The following is a 25,667-nucleotide window of genomic DNA, read 5'->3' as shown; positions in this document are numbered from 1 at the left end:
ATTCATATCTTGTATCATCTTAATTCCTCAACATCTGTAAAAAAAATAGTAAAATAGGAGGTAATGAGCTAGACAGCCCAGTAAGCAATGATCACTTTTCAACAGATTTCATCAGGTATTTAAGTAAATAATCATTTATAGAAAATAAGCATATAGAGTTCATCAATTCGAAATCAATTTCAATTATGCAACATAATTCATGCCAAATTTATTTTTTTTCAAAAATTCAAGTTTATTTCCATATTTCAATTTCTTTTCATTCTTCAATTCTTTTCGTCAACCATGAGCTATGACCATATTTTTCCTGTGGCAGGATCATAACACCGCGTATCTTCTTGCGGTGAGCTGCGAATCATCTGGCAGCAAAGTCCTTCGGAACCGCTGGTCTCTCTGACGGTTTGTCGCTGGTCTCTCTAACGACATGAACCCTCAGGACGAATCAATTGCCAACGTATATACCCCCATTAGCAGGGTCCTTTACATAATCAGGTTGTCAATTCATAATGTTTCTTATATTATAATTCTTCATAAATCATATTTCATATTCTAATTTTGATAAGAAAATATATAATCATGTAGTATCGAAATCAATTAATATAATGCATCGTGAAATCAATATGTTCAATCATGCTTCATCATAACATTTCAAATAAGATATTTTTATAACAAAATATCATTCATCCAATTCATACATCGTTTCATAAATCATGTCAGAAAAATACATTATAATTTGCTGATAAATCTAAAAAAAGTGAAACATTACTTACCTCGAATGCATTTTCAATAAATCCATATAATTCTATAAATTTTCTTCCAAAAATTCTGTTCGTAGATCATATCGCGATATCCCATGATCAAACATCCACAATTCTATACAGAATCAATTTTAATAATTAGAAAGAATATGAATACCATATTTCAACGATTTAGATTGGGTCCGATCATCTAATTTTATCTAATCAAAATCTAATTAGGACCTAAACGATCCAAAGTTTGACTATCAGATCAAATCGGATTCGAAGTGATAGGATCGAGGTTTCTTCATCGATTTTATAAAATCAAGTGGAGAGAGAAAATCAGAGAAGAGACAATTTATGAGGTGCAATTCGAATTGATCAGGTGACACAATCCAACATTACGATTGGTCCAATATCTAGAGTGGTGAAATCAACATGATCAAATCAAGTCATGGCTAGATCAGAATCATGGATGATCAAATCTAAAGATTCATGGTCTGATCAAGATGGATGCCAGTATGTTGTCTGACAATCATAAATTAGGATTCTTCACTAGAATCAGATCAGGACTATTAAAAGAAACTCTCATTGATAAATCAATCAAGAGAGAAAAATCGATAAAGAGAGAAATAGCTTTAGAGAGAGAAAATTTTAGAGAGAGAAAACTCATCTTGAATTCTTCAGAAAATATGATTCAACAAATCCAACGATCAGATCAAATCATGCTGAAATTATCATGTGGATAATTCAATAAAATTATAAAAATTAAAATCTAAAAATATCTGATCTGATCAAAGTGGGTGTCGGTATACCATCCGACGATCGCAGATCAAAAATCCATCACTAGGATCATTTAAATTCATCATCATTCTTCTCAAAATTCTAGAAAATCTTAGGAGAGAGAAATAATCTAGAAAGAAGATTTTAGAGAGAGAAAGTTTAATTCTAGAGAGAGAAAATACTAGTTCAGGCTGAAAAAAGAGAGGGAACAGAGAAACTCTCTTTCTCATATTTTATTATTTATATCACTATTTATTAATTTATTTAATAATTTTTTTTCTTTTCTTTCTTCTTTTTTTTTCTTTTTTTTCTTCACAGAAAAGAGAGGAGAAAATCTTATTTATTATTATTATATTATTATTATGTTATTTTTCTTCTTCTTTTTTTTTTCTTTTTTTTTTTTTTTCTTTTTTTTTTCTTTTCTTTTTATTCTTTTTCTTTTCTTTTTCTTTTCTTTTCCTTTTTCTTCTTTTCTTTTTCTTTTCCTTCCTTCTTCCCGTGGGTTCCTTTGGGCCGAAATAGGGGATCTCACAATCCCCTGTTGGCTGGCCGGCCGACAGTGCAACCGGCATGGGGTAGCCGTCGACAGGAGGAGGGTGACCCAACGATAAGAGGAGGGCCAAACCGATGGTCGGCGGTGACCACCGGTGTCGGAAATCAAAGAAAAAAATGGCAAAATAAAGGTTTCTTCCGCAACAAAATTTGGCGACTCCGGTCATCGGCGAGCGTGCACACAGGCATGGGAAGGAAAGGGAAGAAGAGAGGAAGGGGAGGAGGTTTACCTCCGACGCCGGCGAGGCTTTTCCAGCGAGCAATTGGACGGGCACAGGGACGGGTTTCCGTGAGGATTTTCCGGCGATTGCCGCCGACTGGATCCCAGATCTTTGGTGGAAGGGAGAGAGACGGAGGGAGCTCATTTCCGACTTCGGTTGGGAGCCGGCGAGAGGAAGTTTGGGAGTTTTCTCCCCTGTTTTTTTTTCTTTTTTTTTTTTGGGGGGGCTTTGGTGGGCTGGAATTCTTACTCGGGTTGGGCCATCACAGGGAAGGAGTGAGCATGGTGGGAAAAAAATGATTTCATACCTTGAGGTCTCTTATGAGCCTCTTTCTGTACGTAGAGGCTGAAGAGCCATGAGAAGAAAGAAGAATCGAGCAATTAGCTTTGTCTTATTGGATGAGATATGTTGGTCCTTCTCTGTTTTTATCTAAAGAGATATATTTATTATTTTCTTTCTTATATGCTCATTTTAGTTGTCACGAGGATTTTGAGATTTTTTTCGGCTGGTGTAAATCAAATACGATATTTTTTCGAAATATCAGCTTGAATCGACCATCATCAAGGTTGAGCCGGATTCAACTTTCCTGGGCATTGGCTTTATCCGAGCAAAAAATTTTCTATCCATGACAATATCCAAATGCAATGTCCTCATGCTACATTTGGTCTTTTTGGAACATGTTGAGAGGAATAGGCTAACTTGATGTTATAACTATCCTTGTCTGCATTTTTGACTATGTGACATGAAATGGTAGTCATAATAATGGAACTTTAGAGTGTCATATTAACAGAGTGGGATGAGTGGAAGAAAAAAAGGACTACAGCAATTGACCGTAAGAACTGGAATTTTGATTCCTTACAGGCTGGTTGAGTGAAGGATGTTCTTTGTCTCCTCCTCTATTATTTTCTCCTCCATCACTCATTATGGTTGATTGATGATCGCAAAAAGGTGTCGGACGATCGCAGAAAAAGGGGAGACATGACCGGAGTATATGGATTTGGAATGGGAGTTGAGGAGAAGAAAGGACTTCAAACAGGGCTAAATAGCAAGTGGGTATTTTCAACTTGGATGGGTCGTTAGATCACATTGGGTCAGCATGGTAACTTAGAGGACCGAACTAAAAATTTTTTAGGTACATGGATATGAGCGCAAATTGGTTGAGGGGTTGCTTCCCAAAATCTTATAAAAGTGATGAGCTATAGTGTCTCTTAAGAAAAAAAAAGAAGTCGAGGGTGCTATAGCTTTGTGTCACAAAATACCTCTTTTAGTTTATCACCATGATCTATATTTTGCATTGGAATCTCCTCTCACATGGTGCAACTTTTGGCATTAGATAAATTGATGGTTAGGTTTGAAAAGTGAGCTTATGCGATGACGATCTAGACATTCTCGATAATAATTTCATAGTTTTGTCAATATTTTAGCGGTTCATTTATCTTGATGATCTGATTTTTTTATTTTCTTTCTTCTTTTTCAAAGCTAATTTGCAATTTTGGACCTTCTCTGGAGCTTTTGTATTGGGAAATGAAAGATGCATGAGCATCAAAACAAATGATTAATTGACAGGCACAATGGGTTAGCTCATGTTTGATTTGTTTCCAACTTAACCTATAACTAGTTATAATTAATTATGGCTTGTTATAGTGTAAAAAAGAGGATATCATTAGTTCTACTGTCACGCCCCCGATCCGAGATTTTGAATCGAGGATCATGGCAACCGCCGCATACTCATAGAAAACTCTTCCCATAAGCACGCAAGGCATTTTATCATACTATCCTAAAACAACAGCGGAATAATTAGTCAACAATTAAAATCTAAAATATAATGACCTAATTTTTTTTCTTTAATATCTTAATAAATTCAACAATGATTCATAGGTCTTACACCAAATTCAATAAGACTTTCAACCTAAAATAAAAGTATAAGGATTCTGCTTCTGATCACTCTTCCATTCATATCTTGTATCATCTTAATTTCTCAACATCTGTAAAAACAGTAAAATAGAAGGTAATGAGCTAGACAGCCCAGTAAGCAATGATCACTTCTCAACAGATTTCATCAGGCATTTAAGTAAATAATCATTTATAGAAAATAAGCATATAGAGTTCATCAATTCGAAATCAATTTTAATTATGCAATATAATTTATGCCAAATTCATTTCTTTTTCAAAAATTCAAGTTTCTTTCGAGATTTCAATTTCTTTTGTTCTTCAATTCTTTTCGTCAACCATGAGCTATGACCATATTTTTTCTGTGGCAGGGTCATAATACCGTGTATCTGCTTGCGGTAGGCTGCGAATCATCTGGCAGCCATGTCCTTTGGAACCGCTGGTCTCTCTGACGGTTTGTCGCTGGTCTCTCTGGCGACATGTCGCTGGTCTCACTGACGACATAAATCCTCAGGACAATCAATTGCCAACGTATATACCTCCATTGGCAGGATCCTTTACATAGTCAGGTTGTCAATTCATAATATTTTTTATATCATAATTCTTCATAAATCATATTTCATATTCTAATTTCGATAAGAAAACATATAATCATGTAGTATCGAAATCAATCAATATAATGCATCATGAAATCAATATGTTCAATCATGCTTCATCATAACATTTCAAATAAGATATTTTCATAGCAAAATATCATTCATCCAATTCATGCATCGTTTCACAAATCATGTCAGAAAAATATATTATAATTTGCCGATAAATCTAGAAAAAGTGAAACATTACTTATCTCGAACGCATTCCAATAAATCCATAAAATTCTATAAATTTTCTTCCAAAAATTCTGTTCGTAGATCATATCGCGATATCTCATGATCAAACATCCACAATCCTATACAGAATCAATTTCAATAATTAGAAAGAATATGAATACCATATTTCAACGGTTTAGATTGGGTCCGATCATCTAATTTCATCTAATCAAAATCTAATTAGGACCTAAACGATCCAAAGTTTGACTATCAGATCAAATCGGATTCGAAGTGATAGGACCGAGGTTTCTTCATCGATTTCATAAAATCAAGTGGAGAGAGAAAATCAGAGGAGAGAGAATTCATGAGGTACAATTCGAATTGATCAGGTGACACAATCCAACATTACGATTGGTCCAATATCTCAATTGGTGAAATCAACATGATCAAATCAAGTCATGGCTAGATCGAAATCATGGATAATTAAATCTAAAGATTCATGGTCTGATTAAGGTGGGTGCTAGTACGCTGTCTGACAATCATGGATCAGGATTCTTCATTAGAATCAGATCAGACTTATTAAAAGAAATTTTTTCATTCACTAACCTTTTTTAGAGAGAGAATCAATCAAGAGAGAAAATATTTTAGAGAGAGAAAATTTTAGAGAGAGAAAATTCTAGAGAGAGAAAACTCATCTTGAATTCTTCAGACAATATGATTCAACAAATTCTGATCGATCAGATCAAATCATGCTAAGATTATCATGTGGATAATTTAATAAAATTATAGAAATTAAAATCTTAAAAATACCTAATCTGATCAAAGTGGGTGTCGGTATACCGTCTGACGATCACAGATCAAAAATCCATCACGAGGATCATTTAAATTCATCATCATTCTTCTCAAAATTCTAAAAATCTTAGGAGAGTGAAATAATCTAGAGAGAAAATTTTAGAGAGAGAAAGTCCAATTCTAGAGAGAGAAAATACTAGTTCAGGCTGAAGAGAGAGAGGGAAGAGAAAGAAACTCTCTTTCTCATATTTTATTATTTATATCATTATTTATTAATTAATTTAATAATTTTTTTTCTTTTCTTTTCTCTCTCTCTTTTTTTTCTTTTTTTTCTTCACGGAAGAGAGAGGAGAAAATCCTATTTATTATTATTATATTATTATCATTTTATTTTTCTTCTTTCTTCTTTTTTTTTTCTTTTTCTTTTCTTTTTCTTCTTTTTCTTTTCTTTTTCTTTTCTTTTCCTTCTTCTTCTTTTCTTTTTCTTTTTCTTTTCCTTCTTCTTCTTCTTCTTTTTCTTTTCTTCTTCCCGTGGGCTTGTTTTGGGCTGAAACAGGGGACCTTGAGGTCCCCTCGTTGGATGGCCGGCCGGCGGCACAGCCGGCATGGGACGGCCATCGACAGGAGGGGGGTGACTCGCCGATAAGAAGAGGGCCAAACCGGTGGTCGGCGGTGACCACCGGCTTCGGTAATACAAGAAAAATAATAAAAAATGAAGGTTACTTCCGCAACAAAATCCGATGACTCCGATCGCCGGTGAGCATGCACATCGGCACGGAAAGGAAGAGGGAGAAGAGAGGAAGGGGAAGAGGCTTACCTCCGTCGCCGGCGAAGCTTTTCCGACGAGAAATTGGACGGCACAGTGACAGATCTCCGTGAGGAATTTCCAGCGATTACCGCCGTTTTGCCCTGGGATTTCTCGACGAGAGGAGAGAGGAGGGTTCTCCTCCTTAAATAGAGCCGGAGGAAACTTGTTTCTGACTCTGATTAGGAGCCGATGAACGGAGGAAGAAGACTCCCTTCGGGAGTTCTTCTCCTCTGTTTTCCTTCTTTTTTTTTTTTTTTGTTTTGGGCTTTGGATTCGTTGCTTGGGCCGGGCCTCACATCTACATTGATTGTAAGCTAAGGAAGACTTTAGCTTATGTAGAAAGAAACCATTCTTTCCATATGAGACGTATTTTGAAGGATAAAATCGTGAGGTCCATGAGCCATAGTAGACAATACTTCATGTACCGAGTCATGAACCCTCAGCTGCAATAGTGTTCGTATATTCGTTAGTCCCACGTTGGTTATAAATCAAAGAGAATTTTGGCTTCTATAGGAAAAGACTATCATTCCCATATGAGGCGTCTTTTTAAAGAACAAAATCATGAGGCTCATGAGGCAAAGCGGACAATACCTCATGTGTCAAGCTATAAGTCCACCCCAGATAGAGGACTACCTCTACAACTGTAGGGTTCCTCCTGCCCGTACACTAGTTTAGGATAAAAATAAGGAAAGCATCTCCGGTCCGTAGTGAATAATATCTCATGTAACGAACCATGAGCCTCCGTAATAGGACCGATTATAGATCATAATTTTGGTTAGCATTTAATTATTTACTTGGCAGGTCACCTATTTTTAGCATAAGGAGGAATACATAGCTTAGGAACCATATCCACGAGTCCAATCAAAAAAAGAAGTATATTAAATATGAGGTAGGATGTGATTTCAGCATTTGATGCTTGTAATTTTTAGCATAATCAGGAATACATGGTTTAGGAACCATATCCACGAGTCCAGCACTCATCACGGCTGATGGTTTAGTTTGCATCCTGATGCGGTCACCTTTAAAGCCGAAGTCTTTCAAATTTGTGGCATCTATCCAATACTATAAAATTTAGTGGAAATTTCTTATTCTCAATGGGTTCGATGGGACAAGATATTATTCTTATTCTGGTGGCTTTTGGGGATAAGCCCTTCCAATACCTTTCTCCCACGTCTGATATTCCCTCTCTCATGTGGTGCCACTATCCTCCTTTCTTATCGAGATAATTATTCCATGCAGGTTGACCACAACATGGAGGGAGCGGTAGCCTCCTCTCTCTCTCTCTCTGACTTGGAAAGCACAACCATTACTCCTATCATCTATATTATTTCCTCTCGTGGCCTCTCCCTAGAGCTCTAAATCAAGATAAAAATTGCTGAAGCACATTCTTAGAACTAATGACATGATTCATGGGATGCAAGTAAAAAGGAGAGTTGAAGAAAAAGCAATGGAATCATGCTATGGTTGATATGAAACCATAGAAGATCACAACCCCGAGACCCTGAAGAAGATTACTAAGTAGTGAAAGCTGCTCAAGGTTTCTGCAAATGAAATTTGCTTCATAAGAATAATAACAGCAATAAGAAGCAGGTGTATTTTGGTGAATTTTATTACCTTTTCTTGTGTTAATTATTGCGAGTTTTATAGGTGAATCATTATTGGGTGGTTGATATGAGGGAATAAAATAGAGTTGGGCATTTGCTAGTGTTCTGTCGTGCCTTGTTGTATCCAAATTATTTTTATAGATCATTCTTAGAATGATGTTTGATTGTGGAATAGAAGGAAGGGGTAACTATAACTATTCCTCACTAGTTTTCTAAATAGTAACTTACCTCATAATGAGGGGATAAGGCTGTTTGGTTGCAACAAAGTTGTCCCATGAAGAATAGGCTGCAATATTGTTTAGTTGGAGACAGGGCCGACCCTAGGGCAGGTCAAACTGGGCGACCGCCCTAGGCCCCAGGCCTGGACCTTGTATCGATGTTCCAATAGGGTGCAAAGATGACTTTCTACAATATTATAACAAGAAAAATAATTAAATAGGTTAATGATGAGTTTTATACACTGCTTAACGAATATATCTATAGAAAATCATTGCACGTAGATTAATTTTTCAATGATAATTAATATTTAAAGTATGTTAATTTTTAATAGAGAAGGTCTCATTTTTTTTATTTAGCCCTAGGTCTAAAAAATGTCAGGACCGGCCCTGGTTGGAGATTAAATTCAAGGAGTATCAGCAACTTTTTACAACTAGTGAATAGAAAAGCATCCATTGGGCATCGATCGAAGAAAATGTCTTAAGTATTAAGCTTAACTTGAAGCCAATGCAAATCAAGACATTAGATAGTCCATATATATATAATTTAAGGATGGTGATGGCTCATAAAGCTGGGCTATCACCAAGAAGTCTTTAGTCTATCAACAAATAAGTGATTCTTGTCCAGAAGAACATGATGACGAGATGCTGTATTGATCTCCTAAAAATAATAGTCAAAACCATGGAAATAGTTGAACTATGGAGAAAATATCAATGGTTTCCATGGTAGCCGAGGATGCAGCCTGGTGTAGCTGAGGGTCCCCGATCCGGCAATCAACGGCAACAACGATACCGGAATCAATGAAAAAATGGGAGAAAGAAACAAAGGATTTACAATATGATTTTTCATGAAAATTTTCGATAATAATTGGCTAAAATCCAATCTTTAGGAACTAAAAGAGATTGAGAGGAAGATGATTCGAGTGATTTACCTTGTTTCCGATGGATTTTGGTGGTGATTTCGAATGGACACGATAAAGGTCACCTGGAAATAAGAGGCAAAATAGAGGGAGACAAATGACAAGAGAGAGATAGAGAGGGAGATCTCAATAGTGGATGACCATGGAGGAGATCTCAACGGTGGATGATCGTGGAGGAGAAGAGGATCTTCTCTTATACAAAGGATTTCTAGAGTTCGAGTGTTCGACTCCAATTTAGTTTCTTCGTTTCTCTCTTTCGTTCTTTCTTTTTTTGTTGTTTTTCTCCCTGCTTGAAAATCCATGCGGCCCTTTTTGGGCCATTTTTCTTTGGTAGCCGGACCGGTCAAGTGGATCAGGTCCAATTCGATATAGGCCCAATTTGGACCGAGATATTACACAAACACTCTTTCTCAAAAAAAAAAAAAATACTAAGTACAACTTTTTCAATAACACCTCCATTTTCCTAACTTCATCACAATCTCCTCTTTTGGGAGTGCATCTTTAAGATGGAGACCTATGGCGCCTTTTCCTTCCTCCAACATAACTAGTATTATTTCCCTCAAAGTGACTTAGCTTCTCCTTTATTTTTCTTTTTCCAAGCATCCAATACACACACCTCCATTTCATATTCTTACCACTTGCACAAAAACATCTCACTTGAGAAGAGATATTTTCCCCTTAACAACCTTTCTTCCATCCTCCTGGCCAGATCCATGCCATGCATTGGATCTCTAGCATGTTTTGCGCTAGGCCTTGGTAACGTATCACCATATCCCATCACCCTTAGATATTTCCCTAATCCTTGGATATTTTGGTGAACATATGTATAAGTTTTCTACATCACTTGCTTTGCAGTAGGATTAAAACCTTGATAATCTTGGAAAATCCTAAAAGGTGGTATCAGAGCTTAGGCTCAGTTATTTTGATCATGGTAGAAGACGTATTAGGAACCAAGGTTTGGTTTGAAGTGGAGAAATATAGTGGTTGATTTGGTAAATGACTATAGGTAGAACTTGTAAAGCAAGATGTTGACCAAATACTCGAGAGTTTATTACTAAGCATACAAATTTACAAAGGAGCTAGTTTAGCGGACGTAAGAGGAAAGGTACTGTATAAGATATTTTCCATGGTGCTGGCTTGGCATAAAAGCCAAAACAGAGAATATTAGAGTCTGCCTTATTAGGCCATCACCTAGTTGGGTCCCACTCAATCACTTGATGGTGGGCCCAGATTAGGCATGGACAAAATTCTTGCCGCCCTAGGTTTTGGAGGTAAGAACATTTGCTTTCCGGAGAACTTCTTTGTGCACGATGGGTGGTGTAGAAAATCTGACGTGAAGTGTACCGTCTCGTCTGATTAATCCACATAGTTATTACTTTTCATCGTTTAAAAATTTTATATGACGAAAATATCTCTATCTTTTAAAAAAAAATTATGACATTTTATAGCATAATATAGCCTAAGATATCATAATATGATCTAAAATATCATAATATGAGAGGATATTTTTATCCAATTACTTTCAAACGTACATTTAATATCTGCAGGTCGACTTTTTTGTTTTAAAATTTTGAATAACGAAAATGCCCCTGTTCTTTAGAAAAAATTATGAATAACGAAAAAATCGATCTGTAAGTATTAAATGCGCGTTAAAAAGTGATGACTATGTGAATCAATCAGATAAGATGAAGCACTCTACGTCGGATTTTCTACACCGCCGGTGGTGCACAAAGTATTTCGCCTGCTTTTTGTAAAGAATAGGCCTATGATTGTCACGAGCACATTGAGCAGGGAGAACAACATGCTAGCAAACCAAGTTGAAGTGACACAGTGATGCTGTGCAAGTATACATGGCATGATGGTAGAGAGAGAGGGTTGCCAGAAAGAGAAGGAGAGTAAGTGAGAGAGAAGGTGGACTCACCACCATCACACACACATAGAAGCCATATCCATAGTCGGCGCTACCACCATCGCTGCCGAGAGAGAGAGAGAGAGAGGCCATATTCATAGTCGGTGCTACCACCATTGCTGCCGAGAGAGAGAGAGAGAGAGGCCACATCTGTAGTCGGCACTACCACCATTGCTTCTATCATGGTCTTCAGACTATAGAAATCATCGTCCAAGGACTCAAGAATGGGAAGATGGGGGTTTTTGAAGTGTGGGGAGAGGGAGAGGAGGGAGAAAGATGAGAGAGAAAGAGAGAGAGAGAGGAAGTGAGGGGGGTTTTTGAAGTGTGGGGAGAGGGAGAGGAGGGAGAAAGAGGAGAGAGAAAGAGAGAGAGAGAGGAGAAGTGAGGGACACAATCATAGCGACAAGAGAGAAAGATGTTGGAGAGCTCGAACCGAGAGGATCAAGATTTCAAAGCATCAAGGGGAGGATTTGGCATTTAGAGCTCCTAAACTATACCAATAACCGATCAGTTTGGTTCGATATGCCTTATATTTGCTAGTTTGGCGTGATTCACCGGACCTTGGTGCCTGCACATATGTAAGTGTGATAATGGACGTGATGTGATTATACACACGAGCATGATAGAGAAGGCATGTGAAGCATGGTGTTAGGCTGTGTTAATATAATGGAGCAAGACTATGTAGGTACATTGATACAATGCTGTGATGAATGAGAGATGGAAAGGGCAAAAATATGTTGTGATGAGTGAGAGACAATAGAAAAAATGACAAGAACAAAGGAAAGAAGTATGTTTATATTGGATTTCTGCAGAGAATCTCTCTGATAGTTTCCCTCGAGGTCTCTCAAATGGCATGTTGAAGTTTAAAGATGTTTTTTAAAGAATTGTTGTTGGTAATGTTAAATCTTTGTAAAAGCCTTACAGTTTTGATATATGGTAACGGATGTCAGTAACTTTCCTCGTTGATATAGCCTAGTGTTGGGTGAACCATTTAAATTCCTGTGCTTATTATTAATTATTTTGGACTATGTGAGATACATGTGTTTATTGCCTAGTGTTCCATCCAAGGGATCTTAGATACGACATTAGGGCTTCCATAACCTAGAAAATTCCAATTAAGAAAAGTAAATCATACTAATTCTTGCTAAAATATATTTTCTTAGGTTCCTTTAATCGATTATTCTAAGTTTCCTCCCTTTTTCTTTTCATTTACAAAATGATATTTGGCGACTCAACCAAATCTTTTGCTAAAACGATCAATGGTCTCTCTCTCTCTCGGAAATGTAGCTACAAAATCTTGAGTGGCATAGAGCTTTTTTCTTTTTAATGATCCATGAAGATTGCATATTTGTAAATGAAGTGAGTATATCTACTAAGGTGGTATGTTGTTAACAACTACACTGTAATACACTTAGATTGCATAAAAGAGTTCGCATCATATATTGCATTTCATATAATTATTTTTTCTTAAATGCTCAGAAGTTTCCAATATAACCAAGTCGAACAAATTAAGTGTAATCTTGTTGATAGAAAGACCAACTGTGACTAGATCATTCAACTTAGGGCACATTATCATCCATAATATATAACAAAATACAACCCATGGTTCCAATAAAATTTTTGATATTTTGAGAAATTATCTTAGTAACATGGTTAAAAAAATGAAGCATATTGCTTTTCTCCTAATGCATTGTATCTGCTTATTGTTCTACCCTAACAAAATATCTACATTAGTGTGCGTGCATATCATTTAAACTACATTATAATACAAGTAATTCAAGTATATAGCTACCTATAAATGCACAAGCATGAATACATTTTAATCATTAAAAATGAAGCTTGCAAAAAAATGGCCTCAATTTTCTACATCATCTAATCTACCATCTCCAAATTCAACACGCCAACGCAGTAAATCATTCACTTGCAACGGTCACATTCTTGACAATCTTCCTGAAATTGAAAATAAACTTGTTTCATTAGTCTAAAAAATATATGAAAAGTAATTATATCCTGCACTTTATAAATGATAAAGGTTTTTTCATTCCAACTTAGATGTTAAAATTATAAATCTAGCAACTATGGCATGTTAATTTTAGTTTGCATCTACATATTTATTGAAAACTTACCTCATGTTGATGATCTCTTGGAAGTGTTTGTTGACATTGACATGTCTTAGGTGCCAAATGAGTACGGCGAACTACACGTTGGATGAATGCTCGAAGGTGATTGTATATGCTGCATTCCAAGAAAATAATCTCGAATGAAGAAAATAAACTCGAAGTTTGACAAATTTTCATAATTTAGTAGTGATAAATTTAATGTATTGATAAAATTCGTTTTTTTATTTTTCTGGGATTATGATGTTATGATGCATGAATTCTTGCAGGTTAAATCATCTAACACTTGTATTGATTTAAATAAATTATAAGTTTTTGAGCCATATTTAGTTGTTCAGAATTGAAACCAGCAAAGGTTTTTCTAATATATCCTAGGAAATCCATTCTTGAGAATTGTTAGGAATGATTGATTTCGATTATTATGTTTGGATAAGTTTAGATATTCTATGGCTATAAATGGATTAGGTTGACCCATGATCCAACATGATTAGACTAGCCCGATCTATATTTGAAGACTAGTGGGTCGAATAGGGGTCAAAACTAAACCAAATTTGAAAATTGAGCTGGATATGGTTTTTGTATATTTTTCTGACCCCACTTGACTTAGCCCATTTATCATTCAAGTCTAATTTGGGTCCATAGAAAAATGGATACGACCCAACCTAGACCCAATCTGGCCTGATATAGAAACCTAAATCATATAAAATCCCTTCTCCTTCATCCGAAATGTCTTTCCTAATTCAATGAATGAACTCTCACTGAAACTAATCCCTAGCTCTTCGTTTATCTCAACAGTACCATTTCCTCTCAGTTAATTTCGCGTTGTTATTTTTAAACAGTAATTATTGGTTTTGGTGGATTCATACTTATAATTTTCTTAAGTATGTCAATACATCTTTTTAAAATTATTTAGAAAACATGTACTTTAAGAATGATCAATTTCTTTCATGAAATTAAAAGCTTTTTGAAAAAATATTTATATTTAAACTAGTTTTCCAATTTTATCTAAGAATTTTTAGTAATTTTATATTTAATTATCAATTACTCTATTTTATTGATAAACTAATAACTAAATTCTTGCCTTAACCACAGACCCAACTTGACCTAGATCGAGATATTTGGCTTGCATCTGGTTATACTTCACATCAACCTGACTCAAATGATCCACTAGATCTAAAATCTTTTTTACAACCCTATCTCGACCTGACCCAAACAGTCAATAAGTTGGACCGGGTTTACTTGGGCTAGGGTCGAGCATAATCAGTTCAATCCAATCCATTTGTAGACCAACAAGTAATCTCAAGGGTATGAAGGAAATCTTAGAATTTATTATATATTGATCTCTATTTTCTAATAAGATTTTTTCTAATATAATCATATTATTTCATATTATTATTAATAACATTAAAATAGTAATATGAATATTATAAATATGATTTTTATTAATAATGTAATTATAATGTTAGATAATATATTAATAATATTATTATAAAAATAGTATAATATAATATATGTAATATAGTATTGCATAACATTAAATAGTATGAATCATATAGATATAATTATAATGCCCTACATAATAATTATCATAATATATAATAGAATAATTAACTAATAGGATATATGTTGATGAAATGCAATAAGTGTTATGATATGATAAAATATATAATACAATATATTCATACTATTAGAATCTTAGTAATCATAGTATTATGTATAATTAATGGTTAGAAATAATACATAATTACAATAACTATAATATATTCTTAAAAACAAATGTTTAATAAATATAATATGTAATAATATTTTATTATTACTCTAGCAGGTATCCAGTACTAGGAAAAATGATGCCCAAGCCCTCCCTCGGATAACAGTTTTCTGCTTTCTTCTCGTAATTCCATACCTGTTAGAATTAATATTCACATGTTCAATTCCAAATGAGTCATCAGGTAGGATAAATACGCATTCCCAATTACCACTCCTGAAAACTAAACGAGGTCTTCAAGCACACCAAGAACCATGGAATTAATTTTCTTTCCCAATCCACTCATATTGATCCATAATGAGACTAGATCAATCTGACTTTTATACTTGTTCAATCAATGATCAATTTTGATGATATTTGGTATTCACAAGGTTTGGTTTCAACTCAAATATTAGGAACATTGATATATAGTATGAATACAAGTATATTGTACTATACAATTCTCTGTTACATAAAAAATCAGGAACAACAAGTCTATTTCAATGCAACTGAACTTATTGTACCTTAGCCTGTGTCGGTTGCAAGCAATAAAGAATGTTGATAAACCATTGATAATGCTACGAACAGCTCGAAAACCTGTAAACAATAACACTGTCAATTTTTTGCATTGGAGAAAACCAAATTAAGTAATTGTAGTGTAAATGATAGGCTAATAAACCTGTGAGAAGAGATCATTCCAGAGACCCTCCAAAACTGAGACATCATATGAAGCTTGATCTGTCTCCGACAAATATGTAAACTGAAAAATACTACTAATTGTCTCCCAAACATCTTGAGCTAAAGCATAACTATTGGATAGCAAAGAACCCATCAAGTTTGATAACACAAGTGCACATTTTATTGGAACAAGAAGTAACATCCAGATGGAACACACCAATGGATAAACCAGTGTTGCTGAAATTGTAAGAAAGAAAAGATAGTGACATCAAGATATTTAGATTAGTTATTATAACCACTACGATTGGGGCTTAAGGGAAATACCTGTGCTCCGAATATATGAGTAGAAAAACCCAAATGGCCATAGCAAAACCTCAATGATGTCGATGAACAAATTGTACATGGATTCAATGACGAACCATATTCTTGAAGAAAATAGCACTTTCATCTTAGCACATGTATTCCATAAAGATGAGAATGGTCCAATGAATGGTTGTGAGATCGTTGACAATATTGCTTTGATTGCTCGTGACATCACGAATAACCATTTAAAACTCTTGCGCAAGTTTTGGAGAAACAACATTGTTCCAAGATATTGTATCCTTGTAATCATATCCCACCCTTCTATCCAACTAAATAGTGGACCACAAAGGCGGGCTGCTGTTGCTTTCAAAAGTGGTACATTCTTATACAAATCATAGAACCCAATCATCACTGTCACTAATGATATCAAGATGTAAAGAGTCCTTGCTAAGGGTCGCATCCATGGACGATAAAAATGGCGAAATAAAGGATATGATTGGAAGAATATAACCCAAGAAGGAAGCCCAGACTCAAGCAAAGTGAGAAGCCGAATGTCAGATATGATTATTTTCCTTAGTTTGAATGGCAAAAGACTATCACTAGACTTGAATAAGATCAGTGTGTCAGCATATTGAGTGGGTGTGATAAACGGTTCCTCCTCCAATTCTATCCTCTTTAATGATTTCTTTTCTTCAAACATGCCCAGTGTATTAACTGAGTCATGATAAAAATCACATGTATCCTCATACTGGTTATTTTCTTCATTACAAGGTTGCATATTATTAATCATGTCGTTTGTCCCTAAGGAAGGTTCTTGTACATCTAAGAATTCATCTTCATGGAGAACCTCTAAAGGAAATGCTTTTTGTTGCAACATATCTTTTGAAAAAGAATGAGGATTCCAATGTTCAATATCTAAATCAGATAACTTCCTTAAATAAATCTTGAGTGATTGGATTTCTGATATTCGACCTGAGAACCATAAAGACATACAGCTTGAGGCTTGTTCCGGACTGAAAAATTCCCATTTCTTCATGGATCTTACTTCTAGAGCTAGAGATGTATCAGCCTGTGAACAATACACAGAAGTCTTTTGAATAGAAAGGATCACTTACATTAAAATGGAAAATATGGTACAGATGCCATTCAATGGATACCTGAAGTTCATTTAGATAGTTGATGCCATGCACATCTTTCCATATCACTTCAAACACAAGAAACCCTTGAAGGGCTTTGCTTAAGTCCATCACTGGGAAAAGACACCTCTCTTGCCATTTTGCAGAATTGATGGAAGGAAGCCATCGATATGAACTCTTGGATTTGTCATGGTTGGATTGACGATCACCATCCTTCACACATTTACTTCCCATATTTGAATCTTTTTGGAGTACCCTGGTGTTAGTAAATGGAGAAATCCTATACTGCAAATAATGGGACAACATGTCATTATTAGTTGAAGAAGGAAGTTCAATATTTTGATAGAAGAAGGGTAAAAATTGTAGACCTTTGTCACCATTAGTTGCCATAGCTTTGTTGATCTGGATTGCTTGTTCATCCATGGCCGGTTATCGACCAAAATTAGAAGTCTTTTACTTAAAGGAGCAAAATATAAGAAGGCCCTTGAAACATATGATTGTATATCCCTGGGAGAAAAATCCACAAAAAGAGAACAAGCATCTAGTGTGATGTGCAAGGATGTTGATTAAATATATATGCAAACATGATAAAAGCTGCACATTGTAATTAGAAAAATACAATTGTTCTAAAAATTATCACTAGGTAGAACTTTTCATTCAATGCCCAACTTGTGCAGGAGGTTCAAACATAAACATGAATGAATAGTTATAAAAAAATGTCCGGCACTCAAAAGAATACCAATATTCAGAGAATATAACAGAACATAAGCAATAGTATATTGTCTATTAGATTTTATCACATTCAAGAGTGCTTCCAATCTAGAAACAGTAACAATAACCTATTTAAATAAAGTGACATCCATGTAATGGAAACTATCAGGACATCATGTCATATAAAACAATTATATTAAGCATAGAACATCAAAAGTCCGTAGATATAGAGAAGCCATGGTTTCAAATTCCAATGGTCTTTAGATTTTACAAGCATATAAATAGAAGAGCATGAATAAAGGAAAACTTACTACAACTTAACAAAAATGACTACCTACTATGTTAGTCTGATTTTGATCAATTTATGAGAAGCTTTAAGTAGATAGAAGTGCTACCAAATAATTAGGTGTTTTCATATCAACAATTTGTGGAGAATCTTCAAACATCAATGACATATATATCAAAGGTCAAGCTTCAATTAAGAAACTTCTATCATGAGGCAACTAAATAATTTACAATAGAAAATATAAAAAGATAATTTTACTAAATTAATAGAATGAAACCTTCTACATACATAAAAAAAAGATAGAGGAAAAGTGGGTTGGGTCTCCCATATCTTTTTTGAGGGGTGGGGTGGGGGAGGGGAGGAGATGAAGGGCAGAGAGAGAGAGAGAGCTCACCCAATTTGCAATCCTGTTAGAGGATAGATATCAGGCAGACTTTCCATTCACTTGTTAAAGGATTTACAGAACTTTACTCCCTTTCATGCTAATTAAATATCTTCTAGACCTTGAAAATGGAAAAATAATAAAAATAATAAATGAAGGCAAAGATATTATAAGAGCCTAGCAGAACGTATTTAAGATCTCATATATACATGCAAAAACACATTTGTTTTATTTTGTCCCCGATAAAAACTAGATACTAGCTCCTAGTGCAAAAGAAGTTACCACGATTAAAAAAATAAAAAAAAATAAATTCTTCAAAATGAGGGTACATTAAAAGAATCCGATCAAAATCTTTCTTTTTTGAAAAGAGCAGGGACATCATTTTGAAGATTCTTTAATAAAATTATTTTGGTAGAAAAGCCAATCTCTTATAATTTAACATTAAAAGCATATATGGATCTAAACAACCATAAACCTTCAGAATAAACAAAAGAGGAAGAGAAAATAAACCCATATATCAATCAAAGTAACGCCAAAAGAAACTTTTTACTAGTAACGAGAAAAGAAAAATCAGAGGCAAGTTGTACCTTTGATCTCCTCCAATGAAAGATTAAAAGGAGAGGAGAAAAGTCTTTGTTCCTCTTGGTTCAATTACCAAAAGAAATGGGGGCATTAAAGAGGGAAAGATGGTGACTTTACTCGAGAGTAATATAAAGGAAGGCAATCCACCATGAAAGGGGTGGATGTAGAGAAAATTACGACGCGCCTCTCTTTTCCTTTTTTTTTTTTTTTTTTTTTCAATAGTGGAAGGTCAATGTTCCCCATTTCTCCTTGCTCTATTCATGATCTGAACCACCGATTTATTGGGACTCTTCTTTTTTATGGAAAGTTGTTAGAACCAAACTTTTAAGAAAGCTCGTTTGGCTTCTCCTACGGAGAAATTGGGTTCTTTTTTTAGCAAGAAATGTGCAATACATGTGAGGAAATGCATGGATGGTCAAGATGGAAGCTTTGGTGGTTATGATCCCATATAATTGACTCCTTTCCCTTTTTAGCTGGCACACCCCTCTTGTTTTTCTCCTTGCATTATGCAAGAACTTAATTTAATATATATATTCTTTTATTACAAAGGGAATATGTATGGCATCTCATAGATAGAAATGTAACAATGCCTTGGCAAGACTTGGAGCTTCAATGGCTATAGACAAATCTTCAGCTATAATTAATTTTTATAAAAAATTCTAAGAAGGTCTACATAGAGTATAGGCTCTAAAACTAATTAGAGGTGGTACTATTCAGATTGAGTGATGCCTGGGAACTATGGATGAGGGCTCAAGTATTCCGTGTTATACAAGTTGAGATGGAGATAAAACTGAAAAATGATAATCCTTATTTTCTTAGTTTGCTTTATGAATGATTTTTTTTAAATAAAATAATTGCAGCTAATGAAGTATAACGATCTAGAAGTATTAGCAACAAAATAATGGTTTCACTTGATAAAATCAATTTAAAATTTATTTTATTTTGACAAATAATAACTTTGCATATTTTTATAGATGACGATATAAAATAATTGTTTGTTCTATCAACCAAAAAAGAATAAATTTCATATTATAATTTTTCATATGAGCGGCTTATTATGATATGTATCGCATAAGGGTGGAGGGCTTTCCAAGCTATCTATAATCAATAGTAGTGCGAACCATATTTTTAAAGTCAGGTTAGGTGGCTTTGTTCTAGGTTGAGATTTGGTTTAAAAAGGATAATCTAAAATCTTTGAATTAATTTTAATTAGGTTATGTTAATTTTTGACTAAATAGTTGAATTAGCCTAGTTGGTTTTTAGGTCATGAACCATGACTAAGTTTACATATTTGAATTTCGATAAAATCAAATTTAATTTATTTCTTGAGCTTATAATATTGGATTAGGGTTGTACGTCAGGTCGAACGTGATATAAATCAAGTTAGATATAAGATAGATCAAAAATATATCAACCCAAACTTGACATGTTTATTAAACAAGTTACAAATTTCAGATTCAAACTCAATCATTTTATTAAGGGTCTGTTTGGATAGTTCGGCACAAAATCCTACAAAATTCATGAGTTGGACTAATACAACCATCAAAAAATATTAATGAATTAGAGACTAAGCTAAAGCTATGTCTATAACCATCTAAGACTATCTTTTATATGGTTGCAGATATAGGCTATTTTGATTAAAATTGAGATCAACTATTTTGATCAACTATGTTGGGCTCACACTCGAAATGCTGTTATTTCTCTAAAGGATATGAACTCTTTGGGTGTTCTACCCAATACCTTTGATTGACAACTCGATACTTAATGGATATGGAGATTAAGAGTGCCAATACGAGCGAAAACTTTCTGATGGCAGCTGGTGTAGCAGAAGTTGCTCTATAATAGTCTCCTCTCTCATTATGGTATTCTTCAATCCCAAGATCCAAAGTGTAACATTGGTTTCAATGATGAAGATTGTGACCATTTTTCTTAATAATGCTAGTAGCAGTTGGTCTTTTTCTTTTTAAATACATGCGGACGATTACACCACTCTAGTATGAGTACAATATCCAAAAATTTAGAAAATAAAAGATCCTATAAAGCCTATGAGCAGCTGTCTTCCTGTCGTCAGGTCCAATCTTCAATATATTCAACAACAAATGATACAACCCAATCTATCATAATTGACTTCTTAGTGTGGTCAGTCCTTTATTCCCCCCACCTTACAGTCATTAGTGGATTATTTAGCTAATACTCATGTTTGCCGGTGCTAATGCTGCTCATACCATTTATTTGCAACATGTTCAGTTTATCTCAAGTATAGTTTCTAAGATGCCTTGCTCTATTTTATATGTAGATGGCTGTGTCAGTAGTATCTATTTACTGCTATATATATAAGGCTATTTGGTGCTTCTCTATAGCTATAATAAGGTCTTTGTCCTCTCCTAGATGCTTGCTTCTTTTGTTTCATCAAGGTGGTGAAATAGTTCTGCTTTGTTGAGTAGCTGTTGGATGCTTTCACTCTTATGCAGCCTTTGTTGGAGGTATTTTTTTGCTAATACTTTACCAGGCATCAGTGCTTAATGACATCAAACCAAGGCTCTCTATAGTTGGGCACTAATCTTTTGTTGGCTAATCACTCTCAATTTGGTCCAACTTTCCTATTGCATTTTATACTTTCAGCTATATAAGTCTGAAATGGCTATGGTTTTTGTTTGGTGTTGTACAATATTTACAGTTTTATCTTCAGCTTTTCTTTTTTCAGCATGTCCCTGCTGTTCTAATATGTTCAGATCCTGTTGTTTATTTTAGGAGGGCCTTTTCAAGTGTAATATCTCTTTATTTTCTTTGTGGATATCTAGGGTTATGTTGCAAGTCTGTACATCATCTGAACTCTTTTTTTATTGATAATAATCTTTCTTCTTCATAAATTTTTTTTTAAAAAAAAGCTATTTTGATTAAAGGTTGCAACAGATTGGTTGGATTGGCCACTATTAGGGAGGGGGGACATATGAATCTTGGATCATAATCTATCCAATATAATAAAAGTGCACATGCAAATATATATCTGAAATGAAAATATATAAAATCAAAATTTATAATCAATCATAACTTTTATTATGAAAATTTAACAAAACTACATCAGTAAATTATTTGGGAAATGCATGTTAACGTTTTAATTTTGAAAAGCAAAATGTTCAGTATATAGTTATTACATTATATAAGGCTAGACTGCTTGTTTTTAATTAAGTATTTGATTGATGTCTATTAGATCAAATGGTTGAAGTTGACTAGAGCCTACATGGAATCAACAACTTAATTATAATAAAAATTTAAATTACATTATCATTAAAATTAATTGTAAGTTAACTGTAAAAATTTATCAAAATTATATTAGTATAGTACTTGAGATATTCATGTTAGAACTATAATTAAATAAAAGTATTTAAGATATAACCACTACACTACATAAGGATAGGCCATTCTAATTTGAATCCTTGATTCTATATTAAACAATTAGCTAGAGTCTATAGCAGTAAGGATGAACCAAACTTCTTTATGGCCAAAAGGCCAAACTTCTTAATGGCAATATGATATTCTGATGATCGTGGATATTAAATGTCTCTTTAAAGTCTAAAATGATATCATATAGATCATAGTTACATTCCAATTCTTTCTAGCTCTAGAAATGGGTGGAAGCTAAAGTTGGAATTTAGTGATGATTTTCTTCCAATATTTGGAATATTTGGGCCCTTTTGAGACTAGTTTAGATGGATAGGTTTTCTTTAATTATATTGAAAAGTTCTAATCCCTTCACATAATCTTTATAGATCTAGATGTAAAAGTCAATATTCCAATGTGCATAAACCAAGTAATCAACATAGGTATTTGACAGCATTATAACATACCATTTAAGATTGAATTGGTATTGTGAAAAAAAGGCTGATAACAACAATTTATACAAGAAAATTTTCTAGTACCTTTTTTCACAGAGAGAGAGAGAGAGAGTTAATTAATGACATGCATTCTTCCAGTTGAGCTAAGATGGCAAGTCACAAATCTCCTAATGCTAATTAACATGATCTCTTTGCCAGGATGATTTAAGTCCTTATATAATATGCCTATATAATATGGGATCTCCCCTCCCATTTTCAATTTATCTTTAAAAAAGTATATAATTTTTTTTTATTTGACCAAGGAGAAGGTTTTCCCTTAATTTAAAATTTTTATACAATTATGTTCATGCTATCAAAGTACTTAGTCAAAGATCTATCAATCCATGATAAGTTCTTTTTAAAAAAAACACCATTTGAAGTAATAAAAAAAATATTTGCTCAATTAAATAAATGACAGTGGTAATCTAATTTTTTTTCTTTTATTCTCTTCATGAGTTAGAGAGAAAGTTAGTGTTGTTTCTTTAATTTGATGAAATAATTTCAACCATGTATATCAATATAATATACATCTTGAGAGCTCCATAATTGACCATTTTTATTTTCTTGGGAAAAATCATCTTGCAAATGCCAAAGTTGAAGGCATCCATCAAATACTCTATCTAGGTGTAATATGTATTTCTTTTTCTCACCACATTAATGCTCCAAGGTTCACACATTTGTGTATGCATGTGGACCTAATCTCCAAGTTTTCCAGAAACTAACTAATTCAAACCTCAGACTTTTTTGTGTTATAGTTTACCTGAAGAAAGTACAAAAGTATTATAATTATGACTTAAGTAATAAACTAAAATAACTGTAAAGAACTATTTTTGGAATACGTATAATGATAATGTCTCATGTAGAAAGTAGAAACTTAGCTAACTTAGGGAGAACTAAATTTTACCTAAAAATCTATTAATTATTTATTTACTTTGATTTATTTATTTTCATTTTACCAAATGGTACATATTAAGAGGTTTCCAAATAATTTTGCCTAGAACTAATATTAGACAAGTGGTAAATAGAGCTTGGGTTTGGTTCGAAATTAACTCAGCTAATTCAAACTTGACTTGGTCTCAAAATAAATTGAGACTGAGTTGGGCCTAGCTCACCTGTGCTTCACTCATTTTACACCCCTCCCAAATCGAGGATTTATAAATTATTTTATTTCAAAAGTTTGTTTTAAATTTTGGCATAACATATAGTTGAATCCAAAGATTTGATCATTTCCTCCCGCTCCCTTCTTCCTCTCTAAGGCATGCCATGCACCCTTCTTCTCACAATGCCATTGCTCGCTTCCTCGACTACCGCCTCCATCCCAATATCATTATCATTTAGGATTTGTAATACAACCCCCACAACATCCTATAAAGACACAGATTACTCCTATATCAGGAATCCATTACTAATTTACTAGCGATATCACTGACCATAACCTTGAAGCCAAGATTAGCCTTTAATTACTACATTATAAATTATTAAATTTAAAAAATTTATGAAAAATTACAAATATACCTCTTCAATTTTTCATAATTTACATTTATATTTCAAAAATTCTAATTTTTTCAATTAGACCTTAAAAGTTATGAATTAGTTGCAATATTCTCTAGCCATCCACCAAAGCACTGAAAACCTCGATAGTAAGTATGAAATTACTAATTTACTCTCACGATTGAAAATCTAATTTGGGGGAAAAATTGCTAAACACCCCACTAATCCCTAATCCCTACTATTGTTTCTTCCTCTATTCCAACTAGGCATCAGTACTATTTCTTGCCTTTTCTCCATTCTAGCCGGACATCCGACACACAACCTTTTGAGCTTGACTAAGTCCTCTTCCATCTCCATGCACTCTTATTTCCTCCATTTCAACTTCGACCCTTTCATTTCCACAATTGCTATCTACTTTGCTATCATTCTTACACTCCTATCTCAATAAGTGAGGTGGAAGTCGTGTCCCGCTAATGCGCTGGCATGCTCAAATCAAAAAATATCCCTAAAATGCTCAAATAAGTAAGATGATTCTAAGATATTGTGTATTTGCATTTGAATGTTGCTAGGTGTGTTGTTTGGACAATTTGGATATGTGATGCTTTAAAATATTTAAGCCTTATTTTCATTGTCCATATTCATTCTTATTTCCTTATTGGGACATAAAAAAAATCCTTATCTTCATAGGACTCTTTTAACAAATAAGAACCCTCTAGGGATTACAGTCCCTATAGCAAAATATTAGCTCCACCCTCGGGAATGTTAGAGATCCATAAGATGAGATTATCCCTCAAAAGTTGCATAATCAAGGTGCTATCTTTCTCAGATTCCTCATCCAATGTGCTGCTAGTCTAAGTAACATCAATCTGCAAAACTATAGGGTATTTCAAATATGCACAATAAGTTAACTTCCGATTAAATAACCCATACCTTTTCAACTAAGTTAATAATTTCATAACCACATGATTGAGGACCACATAATTGGAGAACACATGATTGTTTATATTAAACTTTATGGCTCTATCACCACATGACCAGATGGCATTGCCCATATGGCTTCCATATTTGTTAACATTGTTTTTGCATGAACACAGCATGGTTTCCATATCTTTGGAGATCCACTAT

General features: G+C 34.1%; 1 protein-coding gene across 1 annotated transcript; it reads right to left on the bottom strand.

Annotated features, from left to right (window-relative positions):
• Positions 1-12,849: 12,849 nt before the first annotated feature.
• LOC105049650 (uncharacterized) lies at positions 12,850-19,433 on the bottom strand. Its single transcript, XM_073242903.1, has 9 exons — positions 19,182-19,433; positions 18,607-18,715; positions 17,584-17,722; positions 17,237-17,500; positions 16,101-17,148; positions 15,776-16,013; positions 15,623-15,694; positions 13,364-13,472; positions 12,850-13,187 (listed from the first exon to the last, which is right to left on the bottom strand). Exons 2-9 carry the CDS (start codon positions 18,651-18,653, stop codon positions 13,155-13,157), a joined length of 1,950 nt encoding a protein of 649 aa, XP_073099004.1. The 5' UTR covers positions 18,654-18,715; positions 19,182-19,433; the 3' UTR covers positions 12,850-13,154.
• Positions 19,434-25,667: the final 6,234 nt, after the last annotated feature.

This window comes from Elaeis guineensis, chromosome 8 (genome assembly GCF_000442705.2).
Source record: "Elaeis guineensis isolate ETL-2024a chromosome 8, EG11, whole genome shotgun sequence".
NCBI classification, from domain to species: Eukaryota; Viridiplantae; Streptophyta; class Magnoliopsida; order Arecales; family Arecaceae; genus Elaeis; species Elaeis guineensis.
This window is presented reverse-complemented; position numbering and strand designations above follow the sequence as displayed.